This window comes from Mustela lutreola, chromosome 1 (genome assembly GCF_030435805.1).
Source record: "Mustela lutreola isolate mMusLut2 chromosome 1, mMusLut2.pri, whole genome shotgun sequence".
In the NCBI taxonomy this organism is placed as follows: domain Eukaryota; kingdom Metazoa; phylum Chordata; class Mammalia; order Carnivora; family Mustelidae; genus Mustela; species Mustela lutreola.
Genome location: NC_081290.1, coordinates 135,312,447 through 135,328,782, shown reverse-complemented (window position 1 = coordinate 135,328,782; position 16,336 = coordinate 135,312,447). Strand labels below are relative to the sequence as shown.

At 42.4% G+C, this 16,336-nt stretch overlaps 1 protein-coding gene across 1 annotated transcript; it reads right to left on the bottom strand.

Annotated features, from left to right (window-relative positions):
• Positions 1-6,553: 6,553 nt before the first annotated feature.
• On the bottom strand, positions 6,554-15,541 carry LOC131832069 (tripartite motif-containing protein 75-like). Its single transcript, XM_059174638.1, has 2 exons — positions 15,408-15,541; positions 6,554-10,143 (listed from the first exon to the last, which is right to left on the bottom strand). Exon 2 carries the CDS (start codon positions 9,911-9,913, stop codon positions 8,504-8,506), a length of 1,410 nt encoding a protein of 469 aa, XP_059030621.1. The 5' UTR covers positions 9,914-10,143; positions 15,408-15,541; the 3' UTR covers positions 6,554-8,503.
• Between the last annotated feature and the right edge of the window lie 795 nt (positions 15,542-16,336).

The following is a 16,336-nucleotide window of genomic DNA, read 5'->3' as shown; positions in this document are numbered from 1 at the left end:
TGTGATCTCTCTCTCTCTCTGTCAAATAAATAAATAGATGTCTTTAAAAAATCATAAATAAATAAATAAATAAGTAAAAAGTACAGACAAAGTTGTATGACCTATACCACAACAGTAATAAGTTGAAACTCTGGGGAGGTTGAGATGAGGTGAAGGGGGGAGGGGAGGTAGTTTCCTTTTTTTTTTTTTAAAGATTTTTTTTTTTTTAATTTATTTGACAGAGAGCAAGCGATCACAAGTAGGCAGAAAGGCAGGCAGAGAGAGGGGGGAAGCCTCCCCACTGAGAGGAGAGCCCAATGCTGGGCTTGACCCCAGGACGCTGAGATCATAACCTGAGCTGAAGACAGAGGCTTAACCCACTGAGCCACCCAGGCACCCAAGATTATTTATTTATTTGACAGAGAGAGCACAGCAGGGGGAGTGGCAGACAGAAAAGGCAGAGGGGGGAAGCAGACTCCCTGCTAAGCAGGAACTTGATTCCAGGACCCTGGAATCAGGACCCGAGCTGAAGGCAGCTGCCTGACTGACTGAACCACCTTCCCCTCTTTGTTGTTTTTAAAATTGTTTTTTAATTTGTAAGTAAACTCTACACCCAATATGGAGCTTGAACTCAAGACCCTGAGATCAATAGTTACATGCTCTACCAACTGAGCCAGCCAGACAACCCTAGATGAATGTGCTTTGCATATAGGACACATGGGAATCTTTGGGGTCAGACAGTGGGCTGTGGTGGACAAGATAACGAACCCTCTCCAAAGATGTTCTTGTCTTAATTCCAAGAACCTGTTTGTTAACTTAAGTGGCAAAAGAGACTTGCGGGTCTAATGAAATTAAATCTCATGAATGATGGAGAGATTATCTGAAAATGCTCGTATTGGTCCCGTGTAATCACAAGGGTCCTTAAAAGGGGAAGAAGGGAGCAGAAGCGTAAGAGGCAGTGGAAGACAGTAAATTTGTGTTGTTTTAAGCCACAGAGGTGTGATTCATTTGTGATAGCAGCAATAAGAAACTATTACAACAATCAAGATAAATAACTTCATCAGCCCTTTCCCCCCAAATATCGAATTCTATATTCCCTTTGTAATTAAACCCTCCCCTATTAACCACTGACGAGGATCAACCCGTTTTATATCTATATAGTTTTGTCATTCCCAATTATGTTGTATAAATGGAATCATACGGTATGTAGCCTGCCTGTTAGGTCTGTCTTCTTTCACTTAGCTGGTACATTTGAGATCCATCCATGTTATGATTATCAACAGTTCAGTCTTTTTTTTTTTTTTTTTTAAATTTTTTTTTTATTTTATTTATTTATTTGTAAGAGAGAGAGTGAGAGCGAGCACAGGCAGACAGAGTGGCAGGCAGAGTCAGAGGGAGAAGCAGGCTCCCTGCGGAGCAAGGAGCCCGATGTGGGACTCGATCCCAGGACGCTGGGATCATGACCCGAGCCGAAGGCAGCTGCTCAACCAACTGAGCCACCCAGGCGTCCCCAGTTCAGTCTTTTTTATTGCTGAATAGTATTCCACGAGCATACCCGTTTATCCCTTTCTCAGCTGAGACATTTGGGTTGCTCCTCCTTCAAAGGTCCTATGAATAAATCTGCTATAAACATTTGCATTAATTTTTTTAAAAGATTTTATTTATTTGACAACAGAGATCACAGGTAGACAGAGAGACAGGGCAGAGAGAGAGGGAAGCAGTCTCCCTGCTGAGCAGAGAGTCCCATGCGGGGCTCCATCCCAAGATCCTGGGATCATGACCGGAGGCGAAGGCAGAGGCTTTAACCCACTGAGCCACTCAGGCGCCCCTGCATTAATGTTTCTGTGTGAACTTCATTGAAATGATATTTTCATTTCATTTGAGTAAATACATATGAATGGGATTGCCAAGTAATATGGTAGGTGTATCTTTAACTTTATAAGAAATATAAGAAATTGCCAAACAATTTTCTGAAATTGCATTCCTAGCAGTACCATAATAAAAATTCTAGCTTCTCTGCATACTTGCCAGAGCCTGACATTATTACTTTTGAAAAATTTTAGCTATTCTAATAGGTGTGTCATAGTATCTTACTGTGTTTATGTTCATTTAACCAGCCGCTACAATCTTAACCATCTTTTCATGTGCTTATTTGCCATCTGTTTGTGTTCTTCAATAAAATGTCTGTTCTAAACTTTTATCCATTTTTTTACTGGGCTGCTTGCTTTCTTAGTGTTGATTTTTAATTCTTTTTATATCTTATCTGTCCATTGTGCAGAGTTGTCTGGGACTTCTTGAGGGTTTGCATTGTAGTACATTCTCAAAGCATTTCCTTTGCTTCTTTGGGTTGTTTTCTTATGCTCAGCTATGGGTGAGCCTGGAAATAGTCACAGAAAGGGAATTCCCTTCTCTTCCTTCCCTCCCCACTTTCTTGACTCCCTTTTCCAATGATCTGTGACAGATAGATGGGGTTTTCTTGCAAATTTAACTTCTGTGTAATTGTGCCTTTCTGTACAAATGGGCCTGCACTACGGACAAAGCAATAAAATAACAGCGGGGGGTCCTCTACCACTCCTTCAAGGAGGGGTCTACTTTCCTGGTTCCCACTGCCTGGGAGTGCAGATCCCCAACTGGAATTAGGTCTGGCTTCTGGGCAAAACTAAGAGGGAGAAAAAAAAAATCCCATCCCGGGGCCTTTTTTCTGGCCCTCTCCCAGGATGGATTGCTCTCTGAGTTTTTGCTCTCTTTGATTCATTATCTCACTCAGATCAAAGCTGAGAGATAAAAGGAGAAACGCCCCAGGAAGTCCCAGAGACCAACTTACAGGATACTCTTCAAGTGTGTCCGTGAACACTGTCTGCTATTTACTTTTTGGAGTCCCCAGATAATTGCTTTTCTCTCCCTGGATTTTCAAGGTTGGAGAGCCCAAGGGTTCAGTCCTGGGCCCTTGTCTCATCTCTGATTACACACACTCCCTTCCTGATTTCCTCCAGTGTCACTGCCTAAATGATTCTCCAAATTTATATTGCCAGGCTTTCTCCTGAACTCCAGAACTGCTGGTCCAAATGTATGGTTGACACTTGGATATCTTATAAACATTTAAAAATTAATCTTTTCAAAACTGAACTCCTGATCTCCCCTACCCCAAACCTGCTCCAACCATCTTCCCCATTTCAGTAAAGGCAAGACCATCCTTGCCTTTGTTCAGGGCAAAAAAATTTCATGCCATCTTTAATGTTTGAGAGACATAAAGAATCAGCACTTTGTGCATTAAATAATATATAGAACACTACGCTCAAAGGGAAGATTAACTTGAGAAAAAGTTAACATGTATAAAAAATGAAAAATGATTAGAGAAAAAAGTGACCAGAGCATTCCCTGTCATAACTTAAACACTGACTATTAAGTTAACAAAAATAAGAATAAAAGTAAATGGTAGATTTGGATGAAAAAAGACTGCATGTGTGAGTTGGGATGGAAAGGAAGGCTGGTAGACAGTTGCTACGCAATAGAAGAATGTTGTTAAGAAATACGGAGATATGGGGCGCCTGGGTGGCTTAGTCCTTCAGTGAGTCTGCCTTCAGCTCAGGTCATGGTCCCAGGGTTCTGGAATGGAGCCCTACAACAATGTGCTCCCCACTGGGCAGGAAGCCTGCTTCTCCCTCGACCACTCCCCCTGCTTTTGTTCCCTCTCTTGCTGTGTCTCTGTCAAATAAATCTAAAAAGAAAAAATGGAGATAAATGCCAAAAGACCCTCTGAAGGGCTGAAAGTAGTTATCTCTGAGAAGAGAGGGGTCGGGGACACTTGAGATTGAGGTTTTTTAGAAGTTGTGGAGAACTTTTTGGCTTTGAAGCATATACATGTATAACTCTAATAAAATAAAAATGGTGGAGGATACATACCAAATTGTTAAGATAATAACAAGCGTTCTTTTGTGAACTTAGCCTTTCATTTACAAATTATATATTCCTATTATACCTGAATTTTCTTAAGGAGCATATATTATAGTTTTATTTAAAAAGCATAATTGGGGGCACCTGGGTGGCTCAGTGGGTTAAAGCCTCTGCCTTCGGCTCGGGTTGTGATCCTGGGGTCCTGGGATCAAGCCCCGCATCAGGCTCTCTGCTTGGCAGGAAGCCTGCCTCCTCCTCTCTCTCTCTCTGCTTACTTGTGATTTCTGTCAAATAAATAAATAAAATCTTTTTTTTTTTAAAAAAAGCATAAAGTATATTAGTCAGGGATCTTCAAACAGGAGGTATCTATCTTCTGTTAGATACTAGGTTATCTATATAACACAAAATATCTGTATCTCTTAAGATTCCTAATATTAAAAAACAAAGATATACTTTGTTTTTAAAAAATAGAATATATATGATACAAATCATCAATGTATCATCATACATATTATATAGAGAGAGGAAATATTATATAGAGAGCAAAAAACATATATATATATAGAGAGAGAGAGAGAGAGAAGCCACATACTTTGAGGAACTGGCTTTGATCATGGAGGCTAAGTCTGGTGACCTGCCATTTACAAACAGAAACCTAGCAAAGCTAGTGGTGTGATTCCTTCTGAATCCAACGGTAGATAAGAGATGTGGCAGCTCAAGTAGACAGAAAAGAAGAGTGAATTCTTTCTTCTGCTTTTATTCATTCTATTCAAGCCCTCAACAGATTGGATGAAGCTCACCCACGCATGGGGAGGTCCATCTTCTAGTACACCCCGATTCAAATGCTAATTTCCTCTGGAAACACCCTCACAGTCACACACAGAAATGTTTAATCGGGGTACCCTATGTCCAGTCAAGTTGATATATATAATTAACCTTAATATGAAGATGTAAGAAAATATTGGGTACCGAATTTGCAATCTTGGTATAAGCATCACTTTCTAAGGACCTGAAACTAGAATCCACAAAACTTTAAGTGTCTTTCAGTAATTTATACCAAGAAAGATTTTTAAATAAATATTATTAAAATGAAAATATGTAGATTAAAAACAGAACCTCTCAGCTGGGAACTCCCTCAACTTCTGTAATGTACTGAATCGACCCAATCTCATCTGTAGAGGCGACCCAATCTCATCTGTAGAGGCGCTTTTAAGCAAACAGGCTTGGATGATGGAATGCAGAAAGGGTCCACAGCAAACACCCCCCACCCCCCGTTGAACAAATAGGCCCATCAGGGGACCCACCTCAAAATAGCCACAGGCTCTTACTGACCCATGGGCTACTTACAACTAGGCAGTAACCAAAAAAGGGATGATCCCATTTGTCCCCAACCTTTTCACCAGCCCCTACTTCCTCCAGGCCAACAGCGACCCTGCCCACCATTCTCTAGCACTGCATTCAATCAACTTCTTTGTTCCACCTCAGGCGAATTCTTTCACCTCCCGCCACCACTTTCACCCTATCACTGCCCCACATTTAGGGGCCCCCATCTGATTGAGACACCCCATTTAGACACCACACCACCCATCCTCTTTACCTTCCTTTTAAGTCAAGATATTAACTGTCAAGATCAAAGACTAAATATTCCTGTGTTCTGTATTCCATTCTTTCCCTCTAAATTTTAAGGGAGTGGTTCTCATCTTTTACTCAGGACTCCTCTACACATGTAGGGGGCTAAAATAAACTTCCACCTATCTTCCTAGTTCTTGCTCCTCAGTCTTCTGTTGGCTTCTCGGCAAGTCCTATGAATTGTCATTTTCAAACTATATCCTTTCTCCCAAGTTTTCTTACCTCTCCCAGTGCTTGTTTCTAAGCATTTACTGAGGACTCCAAAATTTAGATCTCCAACTCACACCACAAATCTGAGTGTCAGAGTGATATGGCCAGTAAGAAATCTGACTGTACCCAGTTCCCTGATTCAAGCCGCTTAGTGGCTTCCCATTTTTACTTAAATCCTAATTAATATACTTGCATGGCTCCTTACAGTCTGCTTTCTTCCCATCTTTTCTGCCCCTAATATTGGCCTTGTTACAAATTAGTTCACATAAAAAGGACTTTATATATACTGATTTATGGATTTAGTCATCACTACAATTATACACAAAAATGTTAGCACGGTTAATGTGTGTACATGGAAGGTTACACCAATAACTTCTATATGCCTATCATTTTAATTGGAGTAACCATGTTGTATTAATTGGAGTAACCATGTTGGAATTTGCCAAAAAAGTTGTCCAGGGGTGCCTGGGTCACCAGTAGGTTAAGAGTTGGTTAAGAGTCCTACTCTTGACTTCAGATCAGGTCATAATCTCTGGGTTCTGAGATTAAGCCCCATGCTGGGCATGAAGCCTGTTTAAGAGTCTCTCCCCTCTTTGCCTCCCCACCCCCCATCTCCCTCTCTAAAAAAAGTTGTTCTATTGAAAACAAAAGGACAGCAAAACGTAATCTTGAGAAGTTCATCATGGTTCATATATATAAAATTAGGCAACAGACAACAGAAGATGAAAAGCATCTTTTGTTATACTACTGCAGTAAAAAAAAATACAAAGCCAACAGAGAGACCACTTGGACAGGCCCATCAGGCCACCCATCTGAAAGGTACTGCTCAAAAGATATCCAATTTGCATTCTTTCTAAGGAAATGGGCAGTTAATATTTGTAGTTCAGTAACAGCCCGTTTTTTCATGAAACTTGGAACTAGCCAAAATCAACACAACTGCTTTTAGACAAGATGGAGGAATAAACAGGTTCATTCAACTGCAAATGCACCCTTTCAAACTTCAGGGGGGACCAAAAACCTTACCCCAGAACACAAACGGAAACCACCTTTGCTTGTTCTTTTTATTTTAAAGTAAGTAATAGAAAAAGCACATGAAGTGAAATGTCCATATACCATCATCTAGATTCCACAGTTAATCAGCATTTTGTCACATCTGGCTTGACATTTGGCTTCATTTATTGCACTCTGTCCTCCCATTTTTTTTTTTTTTTTTGCTGGTGTTCTTTATAAATGTAAATTATAAAAACAAAATTGCACCGATTATATTTCACCAGAATCTCTAATTAGAATATTTCCTGAATCATGTATTTTTAAGCATATCTTTAACATGCCACCGTATTCCCACTTCCCTCAGTCAGGAATGTCTTTTTCAATTGTTCAAATCAAGCTCTAAAACATGACTCACACATTCATTATGTCTATTTTCTTAAAAAATATAAAGATTTTTGGTAGAAGAAAAAAAAAAGAGGAAATGATATACAATTCAAAACAGGGAAAGATATGAAAGTTTGGAGCATATACACATACATATAAAATTTCGTTGTCATGCAAAGTAAGTATTATCTACAACTTGTAATTAATTTAAGTCCATCATAGAAAATGAGCAGAACCTAGGTCCTTCTGGTGAATTCAGTAGTGTCCGGGAGTTAAACAGGAGCAGGCATCCTTAAGAGCATAGCATTTGCTTTGAAAAAACGGTTAACTCCTGAGACACACAGTCAGGGATCAGTACAAATTAGTTATTACACTTTTAAGAAAATGCTGAATAAAAATAAATATGCCATCATTCCTGAGTAGTTTTTACTACCTGGTGATCCATTTTATTCTCTGGCATGGTATCTAACTATATCTGTTATTACTAAGACTTTCCAATTCTCCACAATGTCTAAAACAAAGAACTAGGGGCACCTGGGTGGCTCCATCGTTAAGGGTCTCCCTTTGGCTCAGGTCATGATCCCAGAGTCCCAGCATCAAGCCACCCATCACGCTCCCTGCTCAATGGGGAGCCTGCTTGTGCTCTCTCAATAAATAAAATCTTTTAAAAAAGGGGGGAGGCAATTTAGAATGAAATGAAAACTATGTAAAGGGTTTCTAAGAAAGCAGATGTAGCAAGTGCCACCAGCAGCTGGCTCCTTAGGGTAAGGGGAAAAGCTGTCAAACACTGGTATGTTAAAGGCTCTCTCTGATGCCCACCCCCAACCCCTTCAAATTGAGTGCTTAGAGAAAACCAAGGTTACAATTGGCTCCTGTCTAGTACACAACTTGTACATGGCAGCAAGAGCAGTTTGTTTTTTTAAGACTTTTTTATTTGACAGATCCTGCAAGTAGGCAGAACAGCAGGCAAAGGGAGAGGAGGGAGAAGCAGGCTCCCTCCTGAATAGGGAGGCTGAGGCAGGGCCTAATCCTAGGACTGTGGTATCAAAACCTGAGTGGAAGGCAACCGCTTGACTAAGCCACCCACATTCCCTGAGCACAATGTTTTAATAGCACAAGTTCAGAGCTGAGGCTAAGGTGACCAGTTGTTTTGGTTATTAATCCCTTGCAAACTCCATCTACACTCTGACAAACTTATCACCCACAGACCCAGCAAACCCCTTTATTCCTGGAGAGAGGCATTACTGTTTTCTAGAGAATTGGTGAAACAAAATAGAACTTTCTTCTTGGATTAAAATGAGAAAGAAAAAAAACTGGGGGAAGTGGAAAAATTAGCTTTACTGACATATTAATACACTAGCCCATCCACCTTCCATTCTTTAAAACTAACTAACTACTAAGATGATCCAGGCAGTTTTCACTCACAATCTGTCCCCATACAGATCCTGAGAGGTTTTGAATCAGGTCCTACATAGAAATAAGGCCTAAGAGGTCTAGTAAAAGTGTCAGTGAAAGTATAGATGTGAGATTTTTCAGTCCTGTTATAAAATGAGATCTCACCCAGCTCATAGTCCAAGAAAATGCCAATGCCTCTGGGGTTCACAGCCAAAAGCAGCACGGTTGCCGTGGCTCCCACCACCTCATAGCGATCTTCCTGCCGCTGAATCACCCAGCAGCCCTGCCAGGCCTGCGAAGATCTCCTGGCCTTAGGGGGGAGTGAGTCTTTGCAAATCCCCACAGCCCATTCAGATTTGTCTCCCACTTCTACCTCCCAGTAATGCCTGCCAGAGTAAAAATATGGAAAACCCAGGACAACTGTGTTGGCTGTAAACCTTTTTGGAAAATGAGGAACATTCTGTTTTCTCTTCGAAAACGTCACGTATTTCTTATCCTCTGAGACAATCAAGTTGGGGTGTGCCGTCTCGTGGTCTAGGATAATGTCTACTCTAAATTTGTTTATAATTTTCTGCAAAGCAGAATACTGGGGAGGAAAGCTGCAGCCTTCTCTTCTTAACTGGATTGAGAAAATTGATGGACTGATCTCATCCTCAGACCTCCTGTAGAAATTTTTAATTTGTGACAGCAATTCCACTTCAGACAGCACACTGTTCTCAACTACTTTACTAAGCAGACCTCTGAGTACGGAGATGTAGTTTGAAAATGCGGTGATGTTTGCACTGAGTTTCTGCTGAATGTCTTTCTCTTCATCAGCTAGCCTCAAAAGAACGGCTTCTTGATCACGGTCTAAAAATTGCTTCAAGCACTCAAATTCAGAGAGTAATTCCTGCCTTTGATTTTCCACCTTTTCTTTCAGCTCTAAGGGTTTTTTGCTTTGAATGTTTATTAATTTCTGAACATTTTCCATCTGCTTCTTCAAGGGCTCAATGTAACGGCTGAGCCTCTGCCTGTGATGAGAGGCAGCCTCCACCATGGGCCTCACCAAGTGGCCCTGGTGGTCAGGGGGCTGTGTGCACGTGGGACACAACACCTCGAGGTCCTCCTCACAGAAAAGGGTCAGGACCTGGTTGTGCTTCTCACACAAATGTTTCTCTTCCGGCCTCCTCTTCTTGGTCCTGGTGATGTGGAGGAGCTTGGCAATGTCAATCATCCTTCCCAGCTGGGTGTTGCTCCTCAAGTGCCTCTCCTGGCACGCGTGACGGCACACAGGGCACGGGAACCTGTCCTTGAGATCAGCCCAGGACTGCTGGATGCAGCAGCGACAGAAGTTGTGCCCACATTCGGTGGTGACAGGGTCTCTGAGGTAATCCAGACAGACGGGACAGTTGGCTTCTGCCTGGAGTCCTGCCAGGGCTGCTGGGACTGCCATTGGGCTGTGAAGGAAGACCTGGACTGAGGTGGGTTTCCTTCAGGAGCGTGGGCCCCACGCTCAGTGGGCCCAGTATTCAGTGAGAACTGGATACACCCTAAAATCTCAGGTGTCACTCTACTGCAATCTCCTGAAGTATGATCTTCAGGCCTTTTAATTCCAGCTGCCACCAGGAGCTCCTCCGCATCTGTAGCCAGTCACAACTCAGCTAGACAACTACTCTTCAGCCTCTGGAAATAGAAAATAAAGCCAAGCTAAGCAGCTCTCCCAGGAGAATTATTTCCTCACATCATTAATTACTACAGAGAAGTTATTACTTCCTTAAAGCAAAATAAAAAACTCTGGATTTGTTTCAGGGGGTCCTACCCACTTACCAGAGTCTAGTCTGATTATCCTTTACTAACCCCCGTCTTTTGTTCCCATGCCTTTGTTTCTATGCCCCATCTATTCCTACCCACCCAGTACCACAATCTCTGTATCCCATCAACCTCCCATTAACCCCAAGTTGGGCTGTGGCAAGCTCATGAGCTCTGGGACAGGAAGATGTGTAACACCCAAATTAAGGCACAGCCTTGGTCACCTATTGGTATAACTTGGAGGAATTCATTTTACATGCCATTAGTCTGTGAATTATTTAGAGATAAAGGCAATCGAGACTCAATCAAGAAAGGCCTTTTACCTCCATCTTGACTGGCTTCAAAAAATAATTTCCCCATTCGTGGGGGAAATCTGCAATTATAAATAGGGAATTTACATTATATGAGGTCCCTGGTAAAAAGAGAGCTATTACCAAAGAGAACTTTTTCATGTAAGAAACTTATGTGTGTAACATAACAACCTTTGTTTACCACAGATTTTTTTTCCCACTCATCTTCCTAGGAATTGCCTCCCTCAATGCCAGAAGTCCTGATCTCTGGATGGTATGAAGTCTCAATCTCGTGGTGGTCTTTTGAGTCTATCTTTGTGACATTCCCGTGCACAAATACATAATTAAATTTTTTCCTGTTAATCTATTCTACCTCAATTCTTACACTAAGCATAGAACCTAAAAGCACAGAGAGAATTTTTCTTCCCCTATAATCCCAAACTCTTAGAATCAGGTAAGTAGAACTCTAACAACACTATAAATTTTTGTTTTATGAGATTACAGTATTTAAGGAAACTTCCTCAATTTTGAAGCTTGAAACATAGTTTCTCTGATGGCTCAGAATTCACATATACCAAATTTGGTTTGCTTTTTTCATCTTTGGTCCTAGAGGGGAGGAAATACTATTTTCCCTCTATCTTCCTAGGTTCTTGGCCAACACTCCACACTAATCAAAAGATGTATTAACACAAAAAAAACCACGTAATTTTTATAATATACATACATCCTGTACCCAAGGGAGATACTGAGCAAAAGTGAGTAACTCCCCAAAATGGCCCAAGCCACCACCTTAGAAACCATCCCAGGTAGAAAAAGATGGTGGGAGTGGGGGCCAGTTTGAAGTTATCAGGCTAAGCAGAGTAAACAAGGTCAAGGTTAGGCAGATTTGAATCCTAGCACTCTCCAAAGATAAGGGTTTCCAGAGATTTAGTCCTGCCCTTCTTCCTGATAGAGATCAAGAAACCCTTACAAATGGGTATTTCTCTGAGGAATTTCAATTTCCCTTACAAAGGGCAACATCTATTCTATTTTTAAGGAAGGATTCTCCAGCATTTGCTGTCTTTTGAAAGTAATTAGCTTGAAAAAATCTCTTTACACTGTGAAAGAGCATATTTTGGGATGGGAAACCCAAAACAAGTAAAACAATTAAAACCATCCTTTATAGGTTATAAAAAGCTTCATGTCAGATGAAGTTTTGCCAAGTACATTTTGCACCAAATTTATCAAAGACTTATTTTATAACTTTTTGAGTTTCAGACTTGTAGACATTTCAGGATGACCATGTGACCTGGAGCGTGAGGGAACTGTGCTCCCGGCATTTCTGCCTCTGCTTACAAAGGTGCAGGATTTAGAGAGTGCTCAGTTACCCAAATCCTTTACTGGGCCCACAAGACCCCTCCATGGTCTGACCCTTTATCTGCTACCCTCCCCGCGCCCCAAGCTAGCTCCAGCCTCAGTTCTTCACTTTCTCCAAGGTGACCAACCTCTGGCCCCACGACACTGGCATACTGCTGACTAAGGTCCAGCAAAGCTCTAGCCCATTTCCTCCTCTTCCCTCAGATCTCACATATCCCCGTCTGTCCTCAATACCCTAGGTTCAAGGTTCTTATCAGACACGTCCCTCTAGAAATCTTGGTGTTGTGGTTTGAGATCACACTGTCTTCCACACTAACCACCAGAAACAGTAAGGCTGGATCCTTATTTATCCTAAACGACCTTTAAACATCCAGCTCAGGAACTCATTAAATGTTAGTTTTAGATTCCTGGTGCTCCCTTTACAAGCTGTGACTTGGGGTAAACTACTTGACCTGAGACTTAAGTCTGCTCTGTTAAGAAAACAGATTGGTTAAATTAAGACCAAGGCCACGCGGGGCTTCAGAATCAGGCGTACAGAGGCCCATGGCTCTCAGCCCCCCACTTTCCCCACCACAAACCACTTTTCACCAAGACATCCTGTATAGAGAGTTCCACATTCAATGTCAGACCCACCCCTCTCTGGGCTTTGTCACACACAGATATTAATTCCCCTTTAGGACAGGGTGGGACCTGGGTACTATGTGTGTAGCAAGCATTTCTGGTGATTCTGTACAAGGTTGTTTGAGAGACAGGGAACACTTAACACATGTTTTGAAATAAGCCAAGCCCAAGTGTTATTCCTGACCAGGTGTGCTCTCTAGGCGCAGTCTCTTGCAGGTACTAACTCAGGGGCCCACAGATCTTCCCGCTCCAGCCTCCTGCGCCCACATCCTCCCATCTCCAGGCTGACCTGCAGCAGCAGCCTCCACTAACGCCCCTTCATTTGAGCAGAGAACCATATATAGGAGGGAAACCCGCATTAGGTGTGGGAAGGGGCGGCGGAGAGGACTCTAGCTCGCAAAGGTGGTTCTTCCTATAAGTGTGAGGGGCATGGACAATGGATGGAATGGATGGATGGAGGTGTGGAGGGAGATTCCTGTGATTATAGAAGTGTCTTTGGCCTAAGAACTTGAGTCTTCCTCATAGTAACCACCTAGGGCATTTTCATTTCATTTATTTACTAATTTACTTACGTATTTTTAGACAGAGAAGTGGGGAGAGGCAGAGGGAGAGGGAGAGAGAATCTCTCAGTAGACTCCCTGCTCCTACTGAGGCCGGAGCACTTTAGGGCTCCATCCCAGGACCCTAAGACCATGACCTGAGCCAAGGAGTCTGAGGCTTAACCAGCTGAACCACCCAGGATTTCCATTCACTCATTTTTATTTTTTTTTTAAGATTTATTATTTCTGTATTTGAGAGTAAGTGAGCCTGTATGAGAGAGGAGCAGAGGGAGAAGCAGAATTCCCTCTGAGCAGGAAGCCTGAGCGGGACTCCATCTCAGGACCCTGAGATCATGACCTGAGCCAAAGGCAGATAGATGCCCAACCGACTGAGCCACCAGACACCCCTAGACAAGTTTCTTATTAACTTCCTTGAATCTTGTTTCTCTCATCTGTATTACAAAAACACACATACATAAATAAGAATACATCACTGGGCAGATCTTGTTTGGACCCTATACCCAACAAATCAACTGTAAAAAAATAAAAACTGTGCGACAGCTTGGAAAATCTGAGAACAGAGGGATTATTTGCTGATCTTGGTGTTAGGTTGAATTTTTTATGGGTGGGGGCACCTATCTGGCTCAGCCACAGAGCTTGATCTCGGGGTCATGAGTTCAAGTCCCATTTTGGGTGGAAAGATTACTTGAAGAGAGATAGGTACTGAAGTTCATTCAGATGAAGTGATATGTCTTCAAATAATATATTATGTAAACATTATCTAAGTGAAGAGAGGAGAGGCAGAACCAGAGTTGGAAGATAAAATAAGACTGGCCACATGTGGATGACTATTGAGAATTACTGCTTATGAGCATCTGTTATCCTATTCTCTTTACTTATGTATATATTTTAAGTTTCTTATAATTAAAAAATATGGGAAAAATATGGGTGTATGTAAGGAGCTTCATAAATAATTTGAAATACTAATATTATTGCTCCAATGTCATAGTTTACTCTGTCAAATAAATAAATAAAATCTTTAAAAAAAAAAAAAAACCACCACCCTTAAAAGGATCTTACACCATTCTAGAAAGAGCCCACCACCCTTCCTCACGTGATAGGTAGATGACAAAAACCTGAATGGGTGACAGATGCATGGCGGGTTAATCAGATTAACGCAGCCCCCCAACAAGCTCCTAAAAACTCCTAGATCTAATCTCCGAACTGGTAACCCTTTTGGGTCCCCTCCCTCTTTAGGAGCTATGTATTATCGCTCATTAAACTTTACTTTGCCGCCTACCACTCCGTCTGGTCTACCTCTTCCTTCTCTGAAGAGGTGTGCCAAGTACCTCAGACACAAAAGAAAAAGAAAGTAACAGCTAAATAATTTACTTCTTTTTGACACTGCACAGGAGTCCCTCTCTGGGATGTGTCCCGGTTTATTTATGCACTCACCTACTGAACAGTAAAACTTGTTTCCAAGTTTTGTTACTGATTTGAGAGACAAAAAAAGAGTGCCTGGCAGCAGATCAGGGGCAAAGAGAATCCTCAAGCAGATTGCCGGCTGAGGATGGAGCTTGCTGAGGCTCATCCCAGATCCCATAACCTATGAGATGACGACCTGAGCCAAAACCAAGAATTGGAAGATTTTAACCAACTGAGCCACTCAGGCACCACCAATTATTTTGCTTTTAAAGGAGTGTATCATTTAAAATAAAGACGTGGGTGATTGTTCCCACACGAACCCTAGTTCCTAATGGATCCTCCCCACCCACGTAACTGTCTTAACTCATCTTCCAGACTGAGGTCAAAACCCAAGTTTTCCTTTTCCTATTTGAAGCTACAAACATAAGCTTCTATTACCCCCTTTACTCCATTCCCTTTACCAATTTCCTAATTCTATGCTTTCTGAACTCAAATATAATACTATTATTGTTCCACTTCAAGCACTGGAATAGCTTTTCAATACTCTCACAATAACGCTCTGAGGACACCAACATCTCAGAGAACTCCTATTTTCTGGCTCCACATATCTTTCCTACCACATAACTCAGCGGAGATTTTACATTTATTTTTGTTAACGTTTGGTTAATGACGCGACATTGGAGTGTAGAGTTCATGATCTGAATTCTCCCTTGTTTTCCCTCAAAATTGTACTACCTATTCTTATTCTTATGGCTATTCGTAGTGTAGGCTGAATAAATAGGAAGCCAAAAGGTAAGTCTTGCGGTAGGTTCCAACAGCCAAGATTCTCCTTGCTGTGACCTTATTTGATACTTAACATATCTGAGCAAAATTTCACATCTGTAAAATGTGAATGATAGTTCCTTACCTGCAAAACCCCTGTGAGGGCCAGAGGATGGGTCAGTCTGCCGGGGAGATGCTGGCGCTGTTGGGGGTGGATCTTCCCCTAACAGCCCCCACAATAATGCCGTCAAGATCTCCTTGCTGCTTCTCCAACAGGCCAGAGACGGAAGCTCTTTGGAAGTCCAGTCAACGCAGTCCTAACACCTCCACTAACGAGTCTGAGGGAGGGCCTGGGAGTCAGTATTTCTTAAAAAGACTTTCTATGAGCCTGAGGAAACTCAAGTGTGGACAAGCCGCAACCCCGAGTTCTAGAACCCAGCGGACCCTCAGGAAGGCTCTGCTCAGCCAAACCTCAGAAAAGGTCTTGCTTCGCCCGCCCGTCCTCCTGCCCTTTTGTCTGACCTGGAGCACGCAGCCCAGTCGTCCAGGAAACGGACGACACGCGAAGCTTGCACCAGCCTCAGAGAAAGAAAGAGACGCCGACACACCCTCAAGCGCCAGCTCCCCGGCCAGCGGCGCCGATGTATCCTGCTTGGTGGTTGGCTGATCCCCTGGAAAGGGGTTGGTTGTCGGCTTGCGCATGCTCAATGACCCTGCTCGGAAGATGACCCGGGGAGGAGTACCTGAGGCTGTGCCCTCCCTCAGCCGTGAGGGCATTGTTAGCTTAGGTTGGGCATCTAATGTCCAATGGCAGGCTTTTCAGATTCTTAGTATTTTTACTCCTTTGAGCAAGTTGAGGGTCAAACTAAGGTGTACTCCCTGGAGATTAGTTTTAAAAGCTTCACCAGCACTTCCCCTTCCCAAAGGCAAGGGAGTGAAGAGTTCTGCATTGTAACAGCTTCACCTACCTTGGGATCACTGAATGGAGAAGGTGGTAAGGGTTGTAAGGTGATATGGCTAACCTTGAAATGAAGGGAACGATCACTTCTTTAATCAGTTCACATCTCCTTAGGT

Coding starts and splice junctions, on each gene's coding strand:
- LOC131832069 (XM_059174638.1), bottom strand. CDS start 9,913: ATGGCAGTCCCAGCAGCCCTGGCAGGACTCCAGGCAGAAGCCAACTGT.